General features: G+C 38.3%; 1 protein-coding gene across 12 annotated transcripts in view; it reads left to right on the top strand.

Annotated features, from left to right (window-relative positions):
• The first annotated feature begins 1,279 nt into the window (after positions 1-1,279).
• Positions 1,280-23,669, top strand: part of C2CD5 (C2 calcium dependent domain containing 5) — a 66,149-nt gene continuing 43,759 nt past the window's right edge. For 5 of the 12 annotated variants that reach the window (XM_032687809.1, XM_032687806.1, XM_032687807.1 and 2 more), the window contains exons 1-9: positions 1,280-1,452; positions 5,100-5,186; positions 7,043-7,214; positions 9,277-9,372; positions 9,931-10,086; positions 12,675-12,873; positions 15,472-15,623; positions 18,529-18,723; positions 21,077-21,162. In XM_032687809.1, coding sequence (XP_032543700.1) covers positions 1,363-1,452; positions 5,100-5,186; positions 7,043-7,214; positions 9,277-9,372; positions 9,931-10,086; positions 12,675-12,873; positions 15,472-15,623; positions 18,529-18,723; positions 21,077-21,162 — 1,233 coding nt within the window. In that variant the 5' untranslated portion in view covers positions 1,280-1,362. Of the gene's footprint in view, positions 1,453-5,099; positions 5,187-7,042; positions 7,215-9,276; positions 9,373-9,930; positions 10,087-12,674; positions 12,874-14,346; positions 14,472-15,471; positions 15,624-18,528; positions 18,724-21,076; positions 21,163-23,669 lie in introns of those variants that run through there. The other 7 variants (XM_032687816.1, XM_032687814.1, XM_032687810.1 and 4 more) reach the window with 3 other exon arrangements.

Below are 23,669 nucleotides of genomic sequence, written 5' to 3'. Positions count from 1 at the left end.
GTGTGCTCCAGGTCTCCCTTTTAAGGAGCCCTCATCCCCGAGGCTTCACCGGCTCCTTCCTCGGGGAAGACAGAGCATCCCGAGGGTGCACCGCCTCCTTCATCGGGAAGACAGAGCATCCCGAGGGTGCACCGCCTCCTTCATTGGGAAGACAGAGCATCCCGAGGGTGCACCGGCTTCCTTCATCGGGAAGGCTGGAGGCAGATGTTGCAGCAGCGGAGCAGTCCCGAGGCTGCAGTAGGTCCTTCCTCGGGGAAGGCAGAGCAGTCCCGAGGCTGTTCCAGTGGCCGCTTTCCGGGATGCGGGATGCAGGATGCGGTCCCGATCGCAGTGGGATTGACCGGGACCGCAACTCCCGGGCATCGATCACTCGGCACTCAAGCGCGCCGCCTATCCCGGGCGCCGCCGCAGCGCTACAGCGTGGGAGGAGTCGGCGCTCGATTGCCAGCGGCGTGTCCGAGGCCGCGGCCGCCATGTTGAAGCCTGGCAGGGGCGACCCCGGGGGCGTCCAAGAAGGGCAAGGGCAGGTCCTGGTCCTAGGGAGGAATAACCCCGAGTCCCAGCACAGCCTGGGGGCTGACCTGCTGGAGAGCAGCTCTAGGAGCCTTGGTGGATGACAAGTTGACAATGACCCGCCAGAGTGCCCTTGATGCTAGGAGAGCCCGTGGGATCCAGGGGTGCATTGGGAACAGCGCGGCCAGCAGGTCGAGGGAGGTGATCCTGCCCCTCCACTATGACCTGGTGAGGCACATCTGGGGTGCTGTGTGCGGGTCTGGGCTCCTCAGCGCAAGAGCTGCTGGAGAGGGTCCAGTGGAGGCCACGACGATGATGAGAGGTCTGGAGCATCTTTCTAATGAAGATGGACTGCGGGAGCGGGGCATGTTTAGTCCGGAGAAGACTGAGAGGGGATCGCATCAACGTACGTAAATATCTCAAAGGCAGGTGCCAAGACGACGCTGCCCAGCGACCGGACGAGAGGAGCAATGGCCATAAACTAAACCACAAGAAGTTCCACCCCAACGTGAGGAAGAACAGCTTTCCACTGGAAGTGGCAGAGCCCTGGCACAGGCTGCCCAAGGGAGGGCGTGGAGTCTCCCTCCGTGGGGCCATTCCAAATGCCCTTGTTCCTGTGCCACTTGCTCGCGGAGCCCCTGCCCTGGCGGCGGGGGTCGGACGATCCCCAGAGGTCGCTGGCGCCGCCGCGATCCCGTTCCCGCTCCCTTCCCGCTGCCGTGGGCGGAGCGGCGGCGGGAGCGCCGCGCATGCGCAGCGGGGCCGCGCGGCGGTCCATGGCACAGGCGCGGTCGAGCCGTCCCTGCAGCCCGCGGGAGGAGGAGGAGGAGGGCGAGGGGGGGGGAGAAGATGCCGGGGAAGCTGAAGGTCAAGATCGTGGCAGGGCGCCATTTGCCGGTGATGGACCGCGCCAGCGACCTGACCGACGCCTTCGTGGAGGTCTGTGGCGGCGGAGGGGGAGGGCGGGCGCGCAGGGCCCGCGCACTGGAGGCACCTGCCGGGCCCGCTCCGCGCCCCCGCTGTGCCGGGGAACCAGCGGCGGGACGGGAGGGCACAGCCTTGGGGTTGGACATCGGTAGGGATTTATTCACGGAAAGGGGTGCTTGGACATTGGAATGGGCTGCCCGGGGAAGGTGGTGGAGTCGCGGTCCCTGGAGGTGTTCGGGGAAAGACTGACTGGACGTGGCACCCGATGCCGCGGTCTGCTGCTGTTCGGTCGTGGGTTGGACTCGGTGGTCACAGAGGTCTTCTCCAGCCTCATTGATTCTGTGGTTAGGCAGATGCGTTGTAAGGAGGATGGAGAAGTAATAAAAGCATCTTTAAATCGTTTGTATCGCTGAATACGTGAGCGGTTTTACAGACTTTGCTTTTAAGGCCGGTATTCGTGTTTCCGTTTAAAATTTAAAAACGTTTGAAAAATTTGAAAATTTAAAATGTCTGAAGTAGTAAAATGTTTTCGAAGAGGGTTTTTAGTCAACAAATATTAAACATTATTTGCGCGTTCAGATCACTTCACTGAACCCGAAGCATGTAACTTCAACCTTCTTTACGATCGTGTAGTTAACAGGCAATATGTAGGGTGGTTTTTCAGAAAGGGGTTGTAAAAAAAAGTTGATGTGCAAAATAAGTGGAAGTGTCCAAGGCCGGGTTGGATGGGGCTCTGAGCAACCTGATCCAGAGGGTGGCATCCCTGCCCATGGCAGGGAGGTGGGAACTACGTGATCTTTAAGGTGCCTTCCGACCCCAACCATTCTGTGATTGCTGTTATTTCTCTTACATAATCCTTATGGTTTTTTGATTCATTATTTCCAATATAAATAACTTAGAACATTTCAGAAGCATTCCATAGATTCAGGAATCATGCTCTCAGAAAAAGCAAAGAGGTGTTCAAAAATGGTGTGCAGTGAAAATGCATGCTGGTACCACAAATGGTGATTGAGATTGGCACAATACTGAAATTAAAGCTAGGAAGGCAGAATGTCTTTCTCGAATAAATTGAAAGGTCTGATAATATTAATATCAAAATAGATTTTGAGTATGTAAGTCCTGATTTTGTTTGGTGCTTAAAAATTTGGTTGACATTAGACACTAAGGCCATTGCTTAGTGGGACAGTAAGTTGGTAGTAAAGTGAAAATGTGTTTCTCATGTGCTTTCCAGTGGAGCTGAAGTAGTACACCATTCTACTTTATTACATGAATGACAATCGTTTAACTTAATTTTTCAGTGTTTTGTCAGCTGTTTCATCAGTCAGCTTTTAATTTAGAAAGGCTTCTCTTGTGGGCTGCCTTTTAATCCAATTTAAAATTACAAGTCTGATGTGTGCTACTAGGAGACAGGGAAAACAGGGATAAGAAATACAGTTCTCTGAGTTTCACTTGGTCTGTTTTTATGCTGACTTAGGGGAAATAGTTCTCCTCCCATGTGGGTTATCTGTTCCCAACCCCACTGTCTGTGTAGTTGTGTAGCAAAGTAAATTTTGAAATTCATCTAGTTAAATAATAGCTTAGCAAAAAAGGAAAATAAAATTTCTCGGTAAGATCAGTTTGCTTAGCTGGGTTAATATGCAGTTCCAGGAACATCTAGGCACAAATAAGGGTAAAGAGATACACAGATGGGGGCCTTGCTTTTAGGACTGTTGTTTAGGAATAGTGTGGGAATGGCCCTTTCCACGTGTGGAGTAACTATCCTTTCCTCATGTGGAGTGGGCAATGCAGCAGGTGAGATTTATTTCAAAATAGATTGACCTTGAAACTATTGTTTTATTTTTCTGTGTGAAATTGCTGAAAACCCTTTCAACATGTTTTTCTTCAAGTGAGAATGAAAAGCAGATGTTAAGGTTCTGGTTGATCACTAGCCTTTAACTTCCTTGTTAAATAGTGCAATATAAACCTAGAATTAGAAAAGAAAATGAGAAAAGATGTGAGAGCTCTTACTTGGCTCAGGTTGTGCAAAATAAGGGCTTCACCAGCATATCTGATCAGGAGACAACGAGCACCATGATTGTTCATGGTCCCTTCCAATTCAGAATATACTGTAATTCTGTGACAGTTTCTTCCATAAATGTGCTTCTAACTTTGTACAACAAACAGCAGTGTGGTGCTTGATTATCTTTACAAGCTTTAATGAACTAGCTCTAGTAGTGGAGAAATTCAGTTATAACAGCCTGGGGCTCCAGAGGAACTAATTTACTCCCTAGATAATGTGTTAAAATAGGTTGGGTGGAGCTCGGGACTGCTCTGTCTTGGCAGCTTCTGGAGCAGAACTGGTGTTTAACTGGTGGCTCTGTTAAAGCCAGTGCCAGTATCACTTTATGGCACTACTTCTTGTGATGGATACACATTCCACAGGGCTGTGCTGTCCGTTCTCCAAGGGCACACAGGCTGCATCCACCCACTATGGGATAACCAGATGATTTTATGTGCTGAGGTTGTTCAGTCCTGTGCTTTCATACCACTCCAGCTGATGTATGTACAGTGATTTATACAGAGCTCAGTGTGAACTCATAGTTGATGCTTTATGCTTTCTAAATTAATTGGGTGTACTTAAGCAAGTGCAGAATCTCTTCAGAGTCAGGTTATGCACCTCTGCAAAATAATCAACATATTATTGAAATGGATTAAGTGTTTATTTAATACTGTCTTGAGCAAAAACATTACAAAAATTACTATACAGTTTTCAAATCTAGGCCTAAATTTAGTCTCCAAAATCCCTTTAGACTTTTAAAAGAAGACAGCAATTCAAAATCCCCAACTGTCTTTAAATGCAGGATTTCTTTTATATCAGCACACTCTTTATTTCCATAAGAATCTTGAATGAATGCAAAAACATAACTTGGGTACTTGTAAGTACCATCAGATACTTGGTATGACTTGAAGTACTAATTTTTTTGAGAGGCAACCTTCAGAGAACTACAAATGTTTATAAATGGTTTGGAATGGAAGCTGCAGTGAAATAAAGGCTCTTGCATGGTGCTGTGTGGTTTTTGGATGTATGGAGCATCACAGAAATTCAGTTTCATTAAAAAACCCCAAACTGGGTCAGCCTGAAATAGACGCCCATGGAAACCAGATGGAGACTCCTGAAATAGGCAATTATGTGATTGAAGGTCCCTTAATAAATAGAAATATGAAGAATATTTAATTTTTGGTAGTGTTCTCTCTATATGTGTCACACTCCCAGGTTGGTTTTATATTTTTCAATCAATTTTCTGATAAATCTATTCAGAAATCTTAGAGAGATGAGTAATAGGCCATAAGCTGTCAATATTTAGATAATTTTTCCTTAAAATATTTCTAAACAGAAGGCAAGGAGAGTATACCAAGTGACTTTGAATAGCCAATACAAGCAATATTTTTGCCTTTCAAGTGATTGAGGAGGAAAAGAAACAGTTTGAATATTATGAGAGTGAGATTGGTTGATGGATACTGATATATGGAAATCAATTTAAAAAGCCACTCTCAGGAAAAGAAAGTGATTTATTGAAATTACTGAAATATGTATTTGAAATTATTTGCATGTGTAGCTTTAATGAGTCTGAATTTACTTATTAGTGTTTATTATTGATAATTGAATGTTTGCATTTTAGGTGAAATTTGGAAATACAACATTTAAGACAGATGTGTATCCCAAATCACTTAATCCTCAGTGGAATTCCGAGTGGTTCAAATTTGAAGTAAGTATTTTTTAAGCGTTTGCCTCTATCTATATAGACACTCTGGCTTAGATGCCCTTAATGAAATAATTGCATTTCAGGCAGAAAATGAGTTTTGAGCACTGAAGTGTGTTTGTGCCTAAATACACACAAAGCCTTTTCAGCAATCCCATCTGCAGTTATACCTTGTTTGCTAAAGGTGTCTCCTTGGCTTTTTAGGAGTGTTTGTGAAGATAAAAGCTTGCCAGGTTGGATCCAACTCAAATGTTGTTCTGGGTAATGCTAGAAAAGACAAGAGTGAGGTGAAAGTGGGGGGAAAAATAGCATGGATTAGGCTTTCAGATCTGGGTACAGGTATTCTTGTATTTTTTATAATTTGGAGTAAGAAAAGTTAATTAATATTTGAAATGTTACCTTGAGTTGCAAGAATGATGCACTTGACAAAGAAGAAAATGGAAAATTCCTGTGGGAAGATTACAGAATAAAGAGCTTGGACAACAATTACTGGACACTTTCTCTTCCCGTTTCCTTATGTAATAATGAGGGCACTCTGCTTTTTCCTGTAATTGCTTGTTGCTTTCCAGGATCTAATTTGTTGATGTCCTTTGACACTGTGCCCTGAACAAGTGTTTACATGTTCTTTTTTTGGGATTTTTGTTACTACATTTTATTTATTAAATTAAAAAAATAAAAAGGTATTTAGAATAAATTAATTGATAAAACATTTGAATATACAGTAATGGCTCATTTATAGTGTTCTAAGATAATATCACAGGATAAACGTGGTTGTAAATACATGCAAGTGATGTAATAGCTGGTAATGTTAAAATATTTTAGAGCAAATATAAAATAGTAAGGATGGGTAGATTATTAATCAACATGGAATGCATGATTAAGAGCATCTCTTAATCAGCAGCACATGTTGATTAAGAAAGTAGTACTGTGGTGTTGAAATTCAGTCAGTTTTCCTTTTTTCATCTTTCAGTTCCTGGGCTCAGTTTTGTGGGGAAGGGAGAAAGAGAACTCCTTCTCTTTATACAGAAAGAGTTTTTCTGACAATAACAGATGTCTCAAAATCCGTCCTTTTGCATGGAAAAATGGATATGGGAAAGAAAAGAGACATCAGCAACACTGAGAAAATAATAAAAAAAAAAATCCCATGTTTCAGAGAGTGGAAAAACACTTAACTGCTTAAGACGTCCTAAGTGTGTGCACATGTGTGTAGTTTGATCTTTTTTACAAGGCTACATGTTACAATTCTGCAAACACTGATGTGAGTCATCCCATTGCATTCAGCAAACCTGATTCTTGGTTTGTAACATGCAGCACAAAAAGTTGTGCAAGGTCTGTCTTTGTCCTAAAAAATAGTCAAGGTATCTGCAGGTGGATTATTGCACTTATTTAGGAAATTACCTGTCTGAAATTACTGGATTCTTACAGCAGACTGTTTAAAATGTCTTCTTTTAAGCCACTCACCAGTGGTGAAAGCACCACTAATCATAACATCAGGGTATAATAGTTCTCTGGGATATTTGATCTTAAATTTTAATTTTTTTTTTTTTAATTTCAAAGTAGGTATTGGGGAGACAGGGGGACAATCTAGAGAGTGGAATTTCGATATATATATAATCCCTGTAATCTTGCATTTTTGTTCTTCTCCCAGTGATAACTCTATTTCCAGGATCTCACCAGTCTCTGAAGGGTAAAATCAAAATAAGTGAATGTGTTGTTTAGCTCCAGGAAACTGAAATTCCAGATTTATCTCTGCCAGGTCACTATGCATAACTAACTCTCCCCTCTTCTGTGTTTTGTTTTTCAGCAGTGTTTCCCTGCACTTCTTTTAAATACTCAGATTCCATGTTAATATTTGTTTCCAGGTGGATGATGAAGAGCTACAGGATGAGCCTCTCCAGATCACAGTTCTTGATCATGACACCTACAGTGCCAATGATGCCATTGGCAAAGTGTACATAGATATTGATCCTTTGCTCTACAGTGAAGCAGCTACAGTTATTTCGGGATGGTTTCCAATTTATGATACTATTCATGGTAAGATTTGCTAATTTAAAACAGTCCTGTGTGAGATGTAATCTCCTTCTTGTAATCTTCCTTTCTGTAAGCTGTCTTCAGAAATTTGTAATAATTTTAGCTTTGGGAGCTGGAAAGCTACTTTCCTGGCTTTTTTCCCCCCCCCTTATTTCTGGCATGAAAAGATTTCTGGCACAGGAGTCCAGATTAGTGCTTGGCAGAACGCCTTCCACAGGGCTTGTGACAAGTGGAAAAAAAATCTTCACTTGGTATTTAAAGTAGTTACTGCAAAAATAACATTAAAAAAAAAAAAGACCCAAACATACTTTTCCAGTTACCAAATGTTTAGTAAATGAATATCATTTTGCTGAAGTTATTTGGGGTGTGCCTTCCTGGGATTTGGGATAAACTTCACTTGAGATCAAGGGACAGGATGTGGCATCTCTTCAACAGGATGAAATTCCTTTTCCCTGCAGTGAGTGCTCTCAGTGCTAGGTAGATTTCATGAGAATGTCTTGGAGGTATGAGAAAATGAAGTTAATGATAATGAAACAGCTTTTGTCTTGGAAAGTCAAAGTCAGTTTATACCATTTAGCTTGCTGCTTGAGTACAGGACATTTATGTGGTTGCCCTTACTCTCTTTGTTCATTATTCAATGTGAATTAAGTCACCTAACTGTGCTAAAAGCTAATTATAAATCATTGTTGTGAAATTGTTTGTGGTGTTTACTAGATGGGCATCATAACTGATGCAAAGTATTTTTTATATTTAAAACATTTATATTAAAGAGGGGTTTTTTTGAGAAATACTGCATATATTTTTCTTATTTATCCTTTTGTTCGGTGCATGTTTTCCTATCATAGATTTTCTTTTGAAGCTAAATTAAGTGAACACTTGTCTCAGGATGTGTACAACTTGTAAGTCAGAGAGAGTTATATTTCTCTATGTTTTTCTAGATCTATTGGCATTTCACAGCTTTTTTTTTGTATTTAAGTGGAATTAGAATTAGTATATCTTCATGCTCATAGCACTAGATTCCAATTATCTTTTCTCTCGGTAAACAGTAATTGATACTTCCTTAAAAAAAAGAAATAACGTTCTTAAATTCCTATTAAATTTTATTTTTTTTTTACCTCAACATTATTAATTGTGAAAATATATGAACCTGAGGCAGTTACAGTAACTGAAGGCTTCTATCTCTTGGAATTTTGGAATTAGATCTTGCTGACTTTATTGCAATAGTATCTGAGTCAAACAACGAATCTAATGCTGTTGCTTCTGTCATATACTTATGTGATAAAGGCTTCTGAAGACACTAGAGATCAGACTCATCAAGAAGTTTAGTCCTCAATATGTCAGAACCTATAATATGTGATTTTGTTACTGGGTGGGGAAAAAGAAGAAAGAGCTTAAAATAGGGAAGTAAAAAAAGAAGTCAAAACTGAACCGCTGTGTGTTAGGAAATATTCCATTATTAGTAAGGTTTAATTGTGGCCGAAAACTAAGATCTGTCTAAAAGGTCTGTAATACCTTATTTTTTATATATTTCTTCTCACAGTTGAGGTATTTAGCAAACAATTACTGTGCCATTCTGGGGTTCTAGAAAGAACCATAATTTTTTCTCGCTTGGTTGAACTTTAGAGAGTGGCTTTACTGCAATTTTGAAAATTCAGCCGAAAGAGGACGTGCACGTGCACCCTGCAGCAGAGGGGCCATTGCAGCACCAGGAGGCTGATGGCCTCTTTTTCCCAATCCCATCTTTCTCCTAAAGCCCTGTCTGGTATGACAGGTGTTTGAGGACTGTTGTTTGCATCACTTCAGCCTCAAAGGCTTAGCAGAACTAGAAACTTCCTCTTGGTTGGCACCTCTACAGCTGGTCTGAGAGGCAGGGACAGGTCTTCCCACTCCCCTGGCCCAGGCTGAAGTTGACACCTGACCTACCAGTTCATTATAGTACATTCTTTGCAGAAAAACTGACTCAGTGGTAATAGAAACTGCATTAATTACTAATAATGGGGATTAATTAGTAGGGATAGTTTTGTATTGATACAGCTTCTGATATCTCATGGCTTTTTATTGATAGGTATACGTGGGGAGATCAACGTGGTGGTGAAAGTAGATCTCTTCAATGACTTAAACAGATTTAGGCAGTCATCCTGTGGAGTCAAATTTTTTTGCAGTAAGTAGAGAAAAAAAAGTTTATTGGAACAGAAAACCTCTCCCCTCTCCCCCATTTTTCTTTCTTTACCTGTTCTGTCAGTCTCCCTTGTATCACCAGCTTGTTGCATAAGCTCAATGAAGATTACATTGAAGCCAGTAGAAAATGCATAGAATTGTTTGGTTTGCTTTTCTTTTTTAATACACTTTTACTGTCCATGTTTCAAAACAACATAAATAACTGATTTTTGATTTTTTTTTTTAATTTCTTTAAGTTCCATTTCAATGTCTGTGAATACATACATGGTGTTATTTTGGGTCTATATCTCATTAAAGAGACACGAAGTGAAAGGGTTTCATAATGGTACATGTTGTAACTGATACACTGGACAGTTATCTTACTGGTGTTTCAGGGTCTCCCAGAACAAAGCTGCTTGGGCATGTTCCCATTTTCACAGAAAATCACGTGGATAACTTTCTGGAATCATTCACATCCCTTTTTATGTGTAGTTTTATTTTTTCTTGTAATTCTTGGCTCATAGACTTATGTCTTACATCTTTTATATATATTTTTTAACAGCCACATCTATTCCTAAGTGTTACAGAGCAGTAATAATTCACGGATTTGTGGAAGAACTTGTAGTTAATGAAGACCCAGAATACCAGTGGATAGACCGAATTCGTACTCCAAGGGCATCGAATGAGGCCAGACAAAGACTTATTTCACTCATGTCAGGTATTGAATCATGTAGGCTGCAATGGTTATTGCTGCTTTTAAAAATGTGCACCATTTAAATAACTGCCTTGCTTAAGATTGTGTGTGATTTTTGGGATTAATTATGTTTGTTTTTTTCAGTTCACAGTGTCTTCTCTTTCTGAGGATTATACTGTTCTAACTGATGGCCAGTATGGCTGACTTTTTTTTCCCCCCTTCTTTGGTGAAGCCATCCTGCTTTTAATTTGTTGGTTGCTTTTAGCAAGGTCAAAGAAATCTGTGAAACTTTTTTGAAGATGTTCTTAACCCATGTGAGGAGTATTACTAGAATTTTAACTCAAGTTAAAATAATGAACAACTCTACCCTCTTTAGACTACTTTGAAGTATGTGAACAAATATACACCATCTGAGATACAGTGTGCATTAATACTGGTGTTATTCATCCCATCTGATTGAAGTCAAGCTTGGGTTATTGTTCTGTGAGGAAAGGCTGAGAGAACTGGGATTATTCAGCCTGGAGAAGAGAAGACTTTGTAGTGACCTAATTGTAGCCTTCCAGTACCTAGGAAAGATGGAGATGGGTTGTTTACAAGGGCCTGGAGTGATAGGAAAATGGGACATGGAATCAAACTGAGAGTAGGTTTAGATTAGATATTAGGAAGAAATTCTCTACTGGAGGCACTGGAACAGGTTGCCCAGAGAAGCTGTGGATGCCCCATCCCTGGAGCTTTTCAAGGCCAGGTTGCTTGGGGCTGTCAGCAAGGGGTTGGAACAAAATGATCTTTAAGATCCCTTCCAACCTAGGACATTCTATGTTTCTGTCATTCTGATAACTGTATTGCCTTGCACTGGTTCTGCAGAACATACTTACAGTTCCTGGAGAGACCAGTGATTAGAGTCAGTTGTCTCCACAGTGTCAGGTACAGAACAAAACACCCTTGTGCCCTTAATAATTGCACACTAAGACGAGAGGCAGTCCATTCAAGATGGATAATCTTGAAGGTGTAAGGAACAAAAAGAAATTAAACATAGACACCAGGATGATAGGCAGTGGTTTCAGTTCTCTGCTTGGCTCTTAATGTTGTTGGGTTTCTTGTAGACACAGCTGTGTTTTAAGGAAGGTACTGAAATAAACAGTGAGTTGGGTTTTGCAAGCATGTGTGGAGATCTTTAGTAAGTGGGGCAGAGTAGAAGAGATCATGGAGATGTTACTCATCATCTTCACTGTGAAAGCACATTTTGAGGAAATAAAGTGGAAAAAAACTATCGTCATAACTGACATGAAGACACTTTTAATATAGCTCCCTGTTAGTTTACAGGATTAAAATTTGCATATCTCTCAAACAGTGCAAGTGGATAAAGTAGCACATGTGGAAGTGTTCTGCTAGATTTTATTAATGTAAGTGGTTAAGAGGAATAAAACCAAAACACCTCACAGCAATACTGTTTCATGTCATGTGATAAAATGTTTCACATTGCAATCCATTACTGATGGCCACACCTGGAGAATCCTGGAGAAATCTGTACCTTCTGAGAGAGAGCCAGGCTGTGTCACAGGTCTGTGTTGTTTATGTTAAAAAGAATACGGTCTCAGCCTTGGCTTGGATGAAATCCCGAGCACTTTTCACTCAGCTAGGAACTTCATACACTACCTCAATCTTTGACATTTTTCAAGACCAGTACAGGCATGATTTCAATTAAGAAGTTTTGCAATAGTAACCCGTGCTGGTAATTTTAAAATCAAGCTTCAAGAAAGCAGTAGAAACCAGGGGCAGGAGTTGGACTTCAGTGATCCATGTGGGTCCCTTCCAACTCAGGATATTCTACAATTCTGTGACCATTTCATTCCACTTGAGTTCTCAGCAGCAGTGACATTGTTAGGGCTATCCTTTGTGACAGTGAGGATTTTTCAGTTTGTTAACAGAGGATTTTGGAAGTCTTTAATTTTCATCATAAGAGAGATGATATTTTCTACCTAAGTATGACCAAAACAATCTAGCTGCATGGATCCATTAAATATGTTTTTTTTAAACATCCTGCTAAGTAAGCAGCAATAACAGACCAGTGTGTTACAGTCACAGTCTTTCAGTCCTTATGTGCAGCTAAAAGACAATCTTTTGTTTGCAGTGGGAGAGGGCAAAAAGTATGAATTAGGTTGAAATACACTTGAATAAGTTTGTAAATAAAGAAATTATAGATGCCTATCCACATAGGTGTCAAAGATGTTACATTGTTCTGAACTGTGTGAAGGAGTATTTAGAAACTTACCTGAGTTCCAGGACACATCTTGACTGTCTCTTTCTCTAAATAAACAGAAAAAGGAAAAAACTAATGAAAATAAAAAGTAGATGGGAAAAAACCTGAAATAACATGTTATTTTGGCAATCAGAGTGGATATGGAGGAAAAAAAGCTATGCAAGACATTGGTATCACACTATGTTATAGGAGGCAGAGGTTGTGACCAGCTCTTTGGCATAACTGTGTAGGATTGCATTTATTACCTATTCTACTGACTTGGTTGGCAATTCCAAAAGCAGAGGTCAAAGACCACGAAAGAGAATAGGGAAAGTTCACTGCAATTATGAGCTCTTTACTTTTTGTTTTGTAGGTGAACTGCAAAGGAAGATTGGCTTGAAGGTGCTTGAAATGAGAGGAAATGCTGTTGTTGGTTATTTGCAGTGTTTTGATTTGGAGGGAGAGTCTGGACTGGTAGTGCGAGCCATAGGAACAGCCTGCACGTTGGATAAATTAAGTAACACATCAGCATTTTTACCTGCATGTAACTCCCCATCCAAAGAAATGAAGGAGTAAGTATGAATCAGTAGCTTGTAGGGAAACAAGTTTCACCTCTCTTCTTTTCATACTCATTCAGTTTTACATAACCGATGTGATTTCTTTTTTTCCCCAGAATTTGTTTTCCTTTTGTAGTTTTATTTGTCGGCAACTCAGTTTGTATTCCACAGTTTTGAAATGTTTTAGGTGGGATTACTTATGTTATTTCAATAGGAGATGGAGTGGTAATCCTTACTTAAGATGACTTTTGAATTCATGTAGCAACAGTATTACATATCCTTGGGTTGTGATCCACCAGTTTAACTGATCATTAGTTCTGCTTTGACTCTGTGTTTGTACAATAAACATTTCTGTGGGGGCTTCTTAGGGTATACCTTTGGTTCAAGTTTGAGTGTGTATGCTGACCATATAAGAAGATATAAATTTTGAATTCAGACAGTTCTGTCAGTGATTTAGACAGTGACCCCAGAAAGGTCTCATCTTTTATTGTGTGCTTTCCTTTTTACTGTTGCAAAACAAGTAGGACTATGGCAAAACAGGTAGACAGTGAACTCACAGAGAGAACTTTTTATGATGAGAGGTAGAATTTCATGATCTTTGTTGTATCTACTGCAGCACCAAACACAGTTTGAATGCAATTTTTTGATATGCATACAGATTAATGGAAGTATACTTGCAGTCTTCTTCAAACTGTTACTACTTTATTGCTTGGATAAATTTCCTGTTTGCTAGAGCAATCCAATTTCTGGAAGGAGAAAACAGCACAAAAAATTGTCCTACATATGCTGTGTTTCTAGAGGTATTGGTTAAAGTAGCCATTTTCATTAGTTTGAACTGTTGTGTCCTGGCAGTAGAAATTAGGCATTTTTGTTGTGCAGTCATCAACTGCTCTGCAAAATACCACAAAATATGCTCTGACTTGTAAAAACTACTGGTTTCTGTTTCAAATAATAGCTTGTTTAATTTGTCTTAATTTAAAAAATTGCCATCAAAAGAACTACTGGATACAGTGCAGCATAAAATAACAGCGGTGATTTAAAAGGAAAAAAGGTAGACCTGGTAATTATCAACCTAAAAAGCATCCATGAATAAATCGGTAGCTTTCGCTCTGCAGCAAAATGTGGAAATTCCACCTCCCAAATTATCCCTGTTCAGCTTGGTGGTGGATACTGACTCAGTTCAAAAAATGGGCATGCTTCCCTAAAGCAGCAAAATCAACTAATACTTCTTATTCTTGGCTTTACTAACTTGATGCCCTGTTGCCAGAGAATCAATTATGCATTCACAAGCTAGTGCTTAAGCTGTTCCTTTCCCTCTTTTTATTTTCATCTGGACTCTTGCATGCTAGGAATTTAAATTCTTAGAGTCTGCTTAGAGTAAGAGATCTCTTCTAGCTAAACTTCCCTGAAATCATTGATAACATAACCTTGCAACCTGTTTGTATGTATTGTTTTCTTTTCTTCCACCTTGGCTGCAAATTCTCTCAGGTCTCCGCTGGTTCATCCGCCAAGCCATGGATGCCGCTCGACTCACAACAGCCCAATTCACACTGCTACTGGCTCACGACTTACTCAGAACTTCTCTGTGTCTGTTCCCACTCTCATCTACACTGGTACGAGACTGCTCAGACTCCAGAGCTGGGGAGAGGCAGGCCACAGGCACAGTGGTCGCAAAGGGCAGGCAGGCAGGCAGTGTAGGCAGGTACCACCCATCCTTCCTCCCTCATTTTCTCATGGAGACACCTCCGTGTTGTCAGTGAAGAACTGCCCAGTGTGCAGCTGCTGAAACAAAGGCAATAGTTTCTTGGAAACGCATCGGAGTCTCTTCCACAAAGCCACGCTCTTCATTTCATTTTAACGTGCTTGCTTCCTGAGAAATTCAGTAAAAATTAAGTTGGTGTATCTGGGAAACGTTCACTGTTGTGCAGTCACTGGAGAAAATCATGTTTTGATTCGAGTTCATAATTGCTTTCAAGCATAATTCTGATACGGTATTTAGGTTTTAAAGTGGTTATAGGAAGGGTCTGTGCCATTTGTGGAAGAGATGGTTTTAGAGAGCAGGTAAGTCAACCTGTGCATAAGTGAACTGTTTGTCAATATAGTTGTTCCCATAAAGATTCTCCTCTTTGCTCTGTTTTTAGCTGTGGCATGCTGCTGCTGCTACAGGATAAGGAAACGTTGTTTTTTTTTTTCCTTTAAATGCATATGTGTGTATATACATAAATGTATAAATATGTATAAACACAAATATAATTTGAAATCATTTTTTCTTTATTAAACTAACTCAAAGCATTGTGTACTTGACCAGATTTTTAAGCCATAAACTTTTCAATTTTTTTCTTTTGCATATATATATATATATATATGATTTTTTTGTCACATCTCATGCCTTTCATTTGGCTTAATTGTTTCATTGTAGATTATCAGCATCTACCTGTAGAATGCTGAATGGGTAAAACAGCATTTCTTTACCTCTGGCCTCATCCCCAGTCTCGCACCTAAGGAATAGCTGCTGGCCCTGCCCCAGTCCCATCCTGGTGTTTGGATCATGCTGCTGTCAGCCAGGTCCTTTGGCACAGGATTACTGAATATGTTTCCACCTTCTTCTGGCAGGATTCCTTTCAATGAAGATCCCAATCCCAATACTCATTCATCAGGACCCTCCACCCCTCTGAAAAACCAAACCTATTCCTTTTCACCTTCCAAGTCCTACAGTCGACAGTCCTCTTCTTCTGACACAGATTTGAGTTTGACACCCAAAACTGGTAAGGCGCTTCCACCCACTTTTTGTTTAATTTGTGTTTCTCTTTTTATATTTTTATTCAACCCCTTTTTGCTTTCTGGCATTTTAAGTTATCAAAATGATGTGGAAATTGGAGACTTCACATAGCACACCTCAAGCTCAGAAAGGTTTCTGTAGGGCAAAAATTTCAATCCTGCCTGTATTTCCACTGCCCTGGATAACATTAAAATTACTTTTGTAACACGACTGTATTCAAGCCAAAATAAAACATCTTGGAGCATTAAGGGAGTCCTAAGTAATTGCCTTTTTCGTATTTCCTCCATTTCATATCACAAATCATTGGAGTACATTTCTCACCTCAATATGTCAAGGATGATGTTACTAAAACTATGTAGTCTTCAGGCCTCATGTGTTGTGCTATAAATATACTGCATACTTTTTCTGGTTTTGAACTCCTTTTTGCAAATGCAATGCTAGAAACATAGCAGCTGCTGTCTTTTTGTTCTCTTGGTGTGTGGAAATGGCTTTACATACACAGTATACACTTTGAAAGTAACTTAAATTGCATCACGAGTAACTCCAGCCATCTTCAAAAAACGTTTTCCTTTCTCCATTGGTCTGTCATAATTTTTTCAACTTGTTGTTTCTTCCCTCCTTCTTTTTAGTCTGTGGTTAGAATCATGTTAGTAATAATGTCAGCACAACTTCAAAGAGTGTTTGCTCTCCATTATGTGACCAAGGCCCTGAATTTTGCTACCGTAGAGCAAAATATTTTGCAGAAGTGTTTATAAAAGTTTGGTTACTTTTCAAATGATGTTTTAAATTGTGGTATTTGAAGCTCAGAACATTCTTGTCTCCATCTAATTAGACAATTTTTAAGCATATTAAGGCAGATGATTCAGTTTTACTTTTCAGTTTCAAGTTTTTCAGTTTCAAGAATTTTTCCTAGGAGATAAGTTAAATGTTGCATTCAAATGGAGTTGTATTAAATATTTTACCTGGTTTATTTCCTGGATATTTGTTAAAACTGTTCCCAATTAGGAAGCTGTCTTTCTCAGTGCTATCTTCTCTGTCCCATTTTTAAAACAAATAGGCAAACAAAAGCAGTTTATTTTTTTTTGTCCTTATTTTTAAATTATGACTGTTTTGTGGATGGTGATCACTTGTTTAAAGGACATACAGATATAACTGGATGCTTATGATATAGAAGAACCACAAATTCATATGTGTTTGGTTTACTGAATATTTGAAAATTGTTTCATTTGATAGTATTTTCCATGGTAAAGATCATTTCATGTAAAGGATTTAAATGTAACATAGGTGGTCATCTTTATAGATGTATATGTGCTCAAGTCAGGAAAGTGGCAACTCGGTGTGAATTTGTTAGGGTTTTAAAGCAGCAGCTTTACATCGTTGCTGGCAATATTATGGAGGTGGATGGACCCTTTTGTCTTTAGTCAGTTCATTCAGAACAGAAACAGATTGTGTAACTGGTAGCTCTTATTTTCAGGGAGTTTTCAAGTATGTGAAGATATTTTTTAGCTATCTTTTTAGTACTAAAGCTAACAGTGGGCCCAGTTTTGCTTACCAGCGCTGTCTTTTTAGCAGCTTTTAACTCTGCTGCTGAAACTTCTCCCAAAAGGGTTTGCTGGTTGCATATAAAGATTCCATATCTTGGTTATGACAAACTCGATTTTGAATCTTAATAGATTAAAAGGACAGTTTAATGGCAGTTTAAATGATTCTTGAGTCATTCATGTTGCCTTTTCACCAAAAATTTGGTGATGTGCAGAAGCTGCTCCTATAACATACTAAACTCAGTATGTTGTTTTTAAGAATTCCCTGTATATGTTTAGACCTCTGTTTTTTGTTTCCCAAGGCTGTTGCTAAGTTGGAATATTTCAATGTGAAAATAGGTGATGTTAGTGTTTAAAAAAAGTTAAAGAAATGTAGACTTCTCATGTGGCACTTCAAACATTATCAAATTCGAGATTAACCATTACTCGAATTGGCTGATGTGAAAAATGAAGTATTTTCTGATATTTCTGCAGTATATTATATTCCTCTTTATTTCTCAGTCAGGTGTTTTGTGTATTCACGTGTCTAAGATGGAGACTGACCTGGAGAAAGAGTGCAGATACCACAATTTCACAACAGGAGTTAACAAAATAGAGGAGGTTGAGACTTGGATCTGCTTAAGCATCTAGTTTTCAGTAGCTCCAAATCAGGAGAATGTTACCTTAATGTATTTTGTAAAATACAACTGTGCTTGTGTTATCCATTCTGGTCTATAAATACATATGCTGAGAAAGCTTATTTGGGTTTGAAGTTAGACTTCTGTGAGTAGTGATAGATTTTCTGCCACTGCAAATGAACAGAATCAGGCTGATGAAAAGCATGACCTATTTTAATCCACTAATACATTTTGATGTCACATAGTATATGTTTGGAGGAAATTGAGAAGGTGGGAACTCCTTTTCTTTGTGGGAACTTAGAATTCTACAAGATTTATTACTTTAGAAAATCATAAACCAAATCCATGACCTCTCTGGAAAATAACTTTTTCTACCTAAATAATGAAAGTAATCAGATTAAGTGTGTGCAAAGACTGTGTTACTTTTATTTTACTCCAAAGTATTCGTTATCAAATTTTGTTTGAAATTTAAAATAAATATGAGATTACCATTGCTTTTTAAAAAATAATTTCCAAAGGAAAATAATTTCCAAAGTCATGATTTTTAAAAACATGCTTCTCATTCACATTGTGGAGCTGTATTGTCATTCTATTTCTTTGTGTGTTGCGAAATAATTTAGCAGTGTCAATTCGTTTAGAGCAAACAAAAATGCTTCATTTTGATTTCTTTTGTCCGTTTCTTTAGTCATCTTCTGAATCTACATCTCTTTGTCTCTATTACTTTCCTCCACAGCACCTTCCCCACAGGGACCTAGGATTTTCCTGTTTCCCAGCTCCCCTACACTCTCTTGTGATTCCCCACATCTTAAAAAGTCCTGTCTCCTCCTCTCGGGGTCTAGCATTAAACCTCTACACTCTAGCCATGTCAGCCCAGTTGTTCTGAGGAAAAGTGTTTCTTTCACTGAAGAGCTGCTTCTGGCTGCTTCTGGTAGGATCTATCTATTATGGCCTTTTAAGCAAACTTTTAAGGAAATGTTGTTGTTATTTGATACGGGGGCAATTAACACACAGCCTTCTATAACCCTGGTTTTGCTCAGTTAGCCTCTGAAAACTGCTGGCTACATGACTATTCATCCCATCTCTCACCTCTGCCCCAGGAGCTTGGAACAGCTTCAGAACTGCTTGTAGGATTTGAAACATGTAGCTTGTGCTACAGAACTTTCTCCTTTACTCTTGCAAAATTTCCTTTGGTAATTGGACTAAAATAATTTACCTTTTTTTTTTTTTTTCAATCACCTACATTCTCTTCACTTTGTTGTTCCTGTATTTTGCATGGAGCAAATGTTCCTTGCACTTGCTCATTAATTCATTCATAGTTGGTCAAAACAATGGTTATCAGATGGCTAGCAACTCTGCTTTTTCATTTAATCTTCTAAACTAAGCCCGTATTTTTAATTTTTCTGCCCATTTTTCCATTTCACTGACATGCATTATTTTCATAGATTTAAATTAAAGACTTGCTATTACTGCTTTTTTTTTTTTTTTTGTAGAAGCTATTTTGGTTAGTTTCTATTTTTTGAGTTTGTTTCATGTCCAGTATTTATGCTCTGTTTGTCTGTATTTATTATTGTATAGTCCCTGGCAATGATGTTTAGAATCAATGCCAAAGAGTAGAAGCAATTTAATCTTGTTTAATGGGACTATACAGATACTAATATTTTTGTTTCCTTATCCAAGAACAGCTAAAAATATTTGTTGAAAATCGTAGTATTTTTCTATCTAATTATATGGTAACGGTAGCCTAGTAACTCTTGAAAATGAATGAATTTAGGAATGATTTTACGTACATTATTAAGTCTAGTATTATTTCTAGATCTCCCAGTCTTTGGTTAAACCAAATAACTGTACTTCAATGTATATTTACAGTTTTGTTGACTTTTATCAGATGCTTGATCAGAAGAAAAAGGAAACTAGCAAGGAATTGTTATGTTAAATTAGTTACAAATTCTGTAAAAGAAAATCTTGGCTTCATTCATAACTGTTTGCACTGTGGTGTTTGTATTTCATCCTGCTCCTGACACCTTTTTGTTCTTTATCCTGTGCTTTCCTATACAACTTAAGTGTTTATTTTTGCTTTGTCAAATTAGCCCTGATGTCTTTAGAAACAAGGAATACCAATGATAGTTTGTCTTTAGCCATGAAATATTACTTATAAAATCTGATTCACCAGCATTGTGTTTACTTTAGGAAAAAACACAATCTTGGTATGTGTTTATTTTTTTTTGATTTCTAACCATAGAGCACAAAATTTATTGTCATACACATAACCTGCATCTCAACCCGCTCAGTTAAGGTCCTTAGGAACAGGTAATTCAGTAGCAAAGATGTCTTTGTGTCTAATAAACTTTCTCTTCAGAAAAAATTCCTATAGTGGGGGGGGGGGTAGGGATGGAGATAAATCTTAAAGAAGGGAAGAGGGAATTACCCATATTATGCAAAATCGGAGTTTATCTCTTATTTTCATTTACAGATAATGTGCAGGTTATGTGTGTGCAAATATAGTCATCCAATAAGTGTGGCAGTTTTAAATGCTGAGCAGTAACCCTTGGCTTATGTGAATGAATCAGATGAGTGAATATTTCATTGCGTAAATATTAAAGAAAATAAAAGTAAATTGGAGTTTATATTTTAAATTAGAGGATGTGCATTGCTATTGCAATTTTCTTTTTGCTCCTAATCATGTGTTATGTAGCTACTGCTGTAATTATGTGTCCAGTCTCCTACCAGTGGTTAGGAAAGGTGATTTAGTTACTCTGAAGCTGTTAGAAAGCCAGATTTTTATTACTTTCATTAAAAAAAAAAAAAGTAATGATAGTAGTGAGAGATACTTAACTACAGAGTAATCTGGCAGAGAGGTCCTTTTGGATAGGTTGTGTAGAAACTTTCTGTGAATAGTAGAGAGGGCAGATCTACTTTTAAATCATAGGCAAAACTCCCAATAGCAAGAAGAAAAGTTATATGTCACAGGAAAGAAATGCAAGCCCAGATCTTCAAGTCTTTGTATTTTGGAATTGTTTTTAATTCAGATTGACAGCAGAAAAAGGTCTTAGATCGGGGGTTTGTCCAAATGCTGTAAAACCACTGCTAGTCATGTGGAAACCTAACTCTAGAATACCCCTCCCAAACCTAAATTAAACTGTGATGCTCAGCATTTTTTAAATTAAATTATGGGGATCATTTGACTATTTTCAATGACTGTTGTATTTACTTTCTAATTCAGCCTTTGATTGCAAATTATAATATATGTTTCTCTGAATGTCATTTGTACTGATACTCTTCAGGAATGGGCAGTGGGAGTGCTGGAAAAGAAGGGGGGCCATTTAAAACTCTTTTAAGACAACAGACTCAGTCAGCTCTGGAACAAAGGGTAAGGCATTTTATACTTACATTTCTGATCTACTGAAGTGAAAATTTAGCTTGTAGTAAGTTAAATGTTTCCTGTTACTTTCTGTTTAAAAATATGGGTAATTTTTAGGTCTGAAAACTTTTTACAAATGTTGAATGTTTAGCCTTTATATACACAGATTATTTAATTTTAATATATTACTAAAGCATTAAGAATAGTGAAGCAATTAACTGTGAACAGCACTCAGGTGGTGTTAAGAGAAAAAGGTCTAGGAAAAACTACTGTTACTTGGTTTCTGTAAATTACTGATGCATCTGTAAGTTTAATACTTAATAAATAATGGTAAAGTTTTTACAGAAGCCAAATTCAGAAACATTGGAACAGCTCTAAACAAGGTAAAATTCCCTTTCAGAATTGGGAAGACTTTCAGTTTTGGGAAGTAGAGTTGGTGCCTAATTTAGCCTTCATTGAAGGCTAAATGAAATGTGAGTGCATGTAGCCCTTAAATGAGAACTTAAACCTGAACTACTTGCCGAGCAAAAGAAGGGGTTTACAGATTTAAGCTTTTCCTCTATAGGACTGAAAATGCCATCTGCCATTATACTGAATAGACTGTATAATAAAAATAGTGGGTTTAATTCTTTGTTTCTGTTTGGAATGAGTCCTTGCAACTTTGTTTATAGATTACACACTGCTTTTGTCAAAATGTTATTAATGAGGTGTCTTGAAGGGAGAAATGTGACTATTTACCTATTGCGGAATAAATGCAAGTTTAATTACTGTTTCTGAGCGCCTGACCTACTGCCCATAGAACCATGTATGTTTGTTTAAAACAAAACCACCTGCATCTGTGAAATATAAGTGAATAGCTGCTGTTTTTGAGTAAGTGGATGATTCTCTTCTCATTTCTTGTGTTACCCATTGCTAAGGGAGGATCGCCTCATAGGTTCTGTAGACGGCGGGTATGTTCCAAATCACTGCGCGACCCTTTGTAGCCCTTTCTTCTCATACTGAGGATTTCTAAATCATTATTTGAAATATTTTCGTTTTTCTGCTTTGAGGCTTTGCAGATTTCTTTGTGATCTTTGTTTATGCGGGATTTTTTTTTTTTTTTACTATTTGTTTTGCTGGTTTTCAGAGCTCTTATCAGATCAGCCTGTTTTTGCTTCGTGCTTTTGCACGTTGATACGTTTCAGTTAAAATTTTAATTTATATATGAGTACAAATCCATGGCTTTTTGCTTTTAATGTTTTAATTTGGCAAAAGGAATGCTTTAAAAAGAGCCTTTTTTCTGTTTACCTTGGATTTTGCTGGCATTTCAGACATTTCGCGGCTGATCTGTCATTTCCTTAGGAAGCTTTTTAAAGACAATAAAAATGTAAATTAAGAGCACTTAATGTATTCTTAGAGCTTGAATTATTTGCATATTACTCTGATAAGGCCTGTGTATTGCCTAGTAGAAAAATGCTGTAAAATGGGATGGAAACGTGTTGTCTGTTAATTGATAATGATGTAGCAAAGCATGTGGACTGTTAACTGATAAAAAAACGTTCATTCTGTCTTCTGAAAATTTCATATTGGATGTGTTTTTGCTACGGTGTTACCTCTTATTTATTTACCTTAAAATTGAATTACTTAACTAGAATGAATAACATTTATAAGTGACTTTGTCTGTTTTAATATTGTACACATAAATAGTGTACTCTAGTTACTTGTCTGGATTGCTTAGGGTAGCCCTTATTTGGGAAAACAAAGAATAAAAGAAATATCTATAATATATTTCCACATGTATTAGTTATATCATGGAATCACAGAATGCTTTGGGTTGGAAGAGACCTTAAAGATCATTTTGTTCCAATCCACTGCCTTAAAGATGGTTTTGTTCCCCCAACAGGGAATCTTCCACTAGACCAGGTTGCTCAAGTTCTTATGAGTCTTATTTAGTTTATTTGGGTATATGGTACTGCTAAGGCACATTGAAACCAGTTCATTTAACTGGATGTCTCCACAGCTTTTTTAAATAAAATGTGGGTTTAATGTATTATTTAAATAACCCTGATTAGCAAACCCTGTGCTGTTTGCAGAAGGGTAATCTTACTCAATTTCTTCTGTGAAAATACATCAGCTGTGGAAAACTCACATGTGTTATATTGTAGGTTAATAACTTTTAGCAATTCACAGGATGCCTGTAGATAGCAAACGTAACTATAGCACACATGCTTTTGTGTATATTTTTAACTATAAATCAATAAGCTGTATTTCCATCAGTGGGAAAATCTGAGCTTACTCTACTCCTAAAAAATTAGTCTCTGTTTTTGTAGAAATGGCCAAATGCTGCTCTTGATGGTATTTAGTATCTCCGTTGACCTCAACTTGGACAAACACTGTTTTATTCCTCCATATTTGCATTCTGCAAGTGCCTGAGAGATCTTTAACCACTGCCTTTTCAAAATGGGGATCTGTTGATCTTCATCTTTGAAGGACATTTCTCTAACACAACTGTTGTGTTAGAGCTCAGTTCTCTGGGT

The sequence above is a fragment of the Chiroxiphia lanceolata genome, chromosome 5 (genome assembly GCF_009829145.1).
Source record: "Chiroxiphia lanceolata isolate bChiLan1 chromosome 5, bChiLan1.pri, whole genome shotgun sequence".
NCBI classification, from domain to species: Eukaryota; Metazoa; Chordata; class Aves; order Passeriformes; family Pipridae; genus Chiroxiphia; species Chiroxiphia lanceolata.
This window is presented reverse-complemented; position numbering and strand designations above follow the sequence as displayed.